The 2,455-nt window shown below is 44.4% G+C and overlaps 1 protein-coding gene across 1 annotated transcript in view; it reads right to left on the reverse strand.

Moving 5' to 3' along the window:
• LOC104511885 (alpha-actinin-2-like) overlaps positions 1-1,842 on the reverse strand; it is a 2,766-nt gene extending 924 nt beyond the window's left edge. Inside the window, exons 1-2 of the mRNA XM_010154671.1 lie at positions 1,783-1,842; positions 770-928 (exon numbers count right to left, since the gene is read on the reverse strand). Coding sequence (XP_010152973.1) covers positions 770-928; positions 1,783-1,833 — 210 coding nt within the window. The 5' untranslated portion in view covers positions 1,834-1,842. The remainder of the gene's footprint in view (positions 1-769; positions 929-1,782) is intronic.
• Positions 1,843-2,455: the final 613 nt, after the last annotated feature.

A 2,455-nucleotide genomic window follows, 5' to 3' on the forward strand; every position in this document is an offset into this window, starting at 1 on the left:
TCTGTAATTCAAAACGTGGTCCACAGGAAGTGAGGTCACAAAAGCAACACAAACAGCCAGAAGGAGAAAAATCAATGGAGCGAGCTTGGGCAAATGGACCTGTACTGCTGTGATCTCTCCTTTCTCCACAGCACAGCATTAGTTTCCTGGCAGCACTGTTTGTGGCCCTGACTCCTCCAGAAGCTTTTGTGTTGCCATTATCCTCCCTTTCATCTTCACACACCACTCACTCACCAGTGGATCTGGCTGTGGGGAGGAAAGCATTCCAAATTCAGGAGCTGCCTCCACACACCCCGTAACTAGAGGAGGACGGGGGTACACCCCACTGCATCACCCTGTTGAATGAGCTGTCAGGTCACGACGTGGCTTACAACTAGGTACGGTCTTGTGCAGCAGACCCAAGCTATGTTCAAGAGGGCCAAACTCTGCCTTGAAACATCTAGACAACAGCATGAAAGGCAGCACGAATTCTTGTGTGGAAACAGCCTGATGTACAGTGTATCCATTATGCAGACAAACTGTCTAAGTCTTGTCTAAGATGTCCGATTTTATGTTGGCTCTTTGTGATGTGACAGTATACAGGCCAAGCCTTTAATTCTGCACCCGTTTCAGCTAAGACTCTTGGTTCCAAACAAGAAGAAAAGGCAAGCACCTTCTCTGAGGTCTTACAGACTGAAAACAAAGCTTCACTATTACTGAAGACTTTCAGCAAAGCAGGGCTAAAGGGGAGAGCTACGGAATCCTTACAGCCAGCAGCACTGTGACTGACCTTATCTGAAGCCAGGATTCTGAAGGAAGCTATCACTTGCTCAGCCGTGTCCGTGTCTGCTGTTTCTCTGGTCATGAAGTCAATGAAGGACTGGAAAGTGACGGTTCCTTGCCCATTGGGGTCAACCAGAGACATAATTCGGGCAAACTCAGCTTCACCCTTTCACAGAATCCAAAACAAACAAACAAAAAGGGTCACCGTAGTATCAGTCGCCAACAGCCCCTGTCTCTCACGAACCAGCACGCACCAGCTGTTACAAAGTTTTTAAAGCGTCTTCCTGACTTAAGAACATAAATGAAATCTGGGATCTTAAATGCCCACCCCCTTCTATAAAAAGAACTTTTCAAAAATGTATTCTTTGTCCTAAATACATAGGATCTACCTTTCAGTTAACTTTTTGCAGCTTCTCCCCAGTTCCACCCTCCCTCAATGCCTGTTTAATTTGTTTTAACACCTCGTTTTCCACCCCGTTTTAAACCCACTGTAATTTAGGTACCACACAGGGAGGTGGAACAATAGCCCAAGCCCCACTGAACTAAGAAGTAAGGGAAACAGTTCTGAAAATCTCATGCCAAATACAGGACAGTTCAACTAAGGCTAATACTTTTCTTCCCACTAGAAAGGGTCAATCTGTGGGGAAATGTTTAGAATAAAGAAGCGAAGGAAAGCAAATGCAACCCCCAAGCTAGTTTCTGAGAATTAAACAGCATCAAAATCATTCTTCCTCATGCAGATAAAAAAGGAGAAAGAAAAAAAAATTAATAACTGTTAATTTCAACTTTGAAGGTTTCCTTAATTCAAGGAGCAACGCAGCGGACCACTGAAGATGGTTTTCAAGCGTCTGCTTTTAGTTTTAACCATCGTAAAACAGAGAAAAGGCAAAGAATCAAGAAACCAGCATCTCTAGTGTAAATTATATTATTAGTAATCTGTCAATTTAAATAAGCTTTAGTGTGGTTAACATTTGAAAGGTGCAAAAAGAATCAGTTGCCATTGTTTCTTAAAATTCATACCAAATCATAGCCCATTGAAATTAAGCAAGCTCTGAAATCATCGTGGTCCATCAATCCATTCTTCCTCTATCGACCACAACAACGTAAGGAACATAGAAGGGAAGGTTTGAAGAATCCAAGGCAATTTCCAGAGAGATGATGAGTTTAGACCATTGGCACAGTGGATCCAGTGTACAAACAGTATTCATTGATATTACACACAGGAAACGGACATTTTCACCACCAGAAGTAACATCAGGGAAGGTCAGGGGAGAGATAAGGGAGAAGGGGAGGAGACCGAGACAAAGAATACAGAGAACACAGAGAAGACAAAGAGAAGGGCAAGGAGAAAAGTTTGTTACTGGACTAGCCAAACCCCGGAGGTGCTCAAGCTGCCTCCCTGATAACAGACGTCTTTGAAAGGTTCTGCACGGGATGCTGTAGCGGCTAAAAGGATAGCTGAAACCAGTCTGAAAATAGTGTATCACGCACTCCACTGCAAGGCTCAGGTAGGCACACTGAGAGCTGTTTGCTGACCTACGGGCAATAGGTGCGGGGGTTTTCCCTCTGACTGCAGGCTGTCAAGAGCCCCTGGCCTACAGCCGAGAGAGATGCAGACTGGCTTAAAGCATGAGACTTGCAAGGCTTAGGAGGAGGTTGCTCATTTTCCAGGCAATAACATATATGTGGCATT

This window comes from Eurypyga helias, unplaced genomic scaffold (assembly GCF_000690775.1).
Source record: "Eurypyga helias isolate BGI_N326 unplaced genomic scaffold, ASM69077v1 scaffold437, whole genome shotgun sequence".
Classification (NCBI taxonomy): Eukaryota; Metazoa; Chordata; class Aves; order Eurypygiformes; family Eurypygidae; genus Eurypyga; species Eurypyga helias.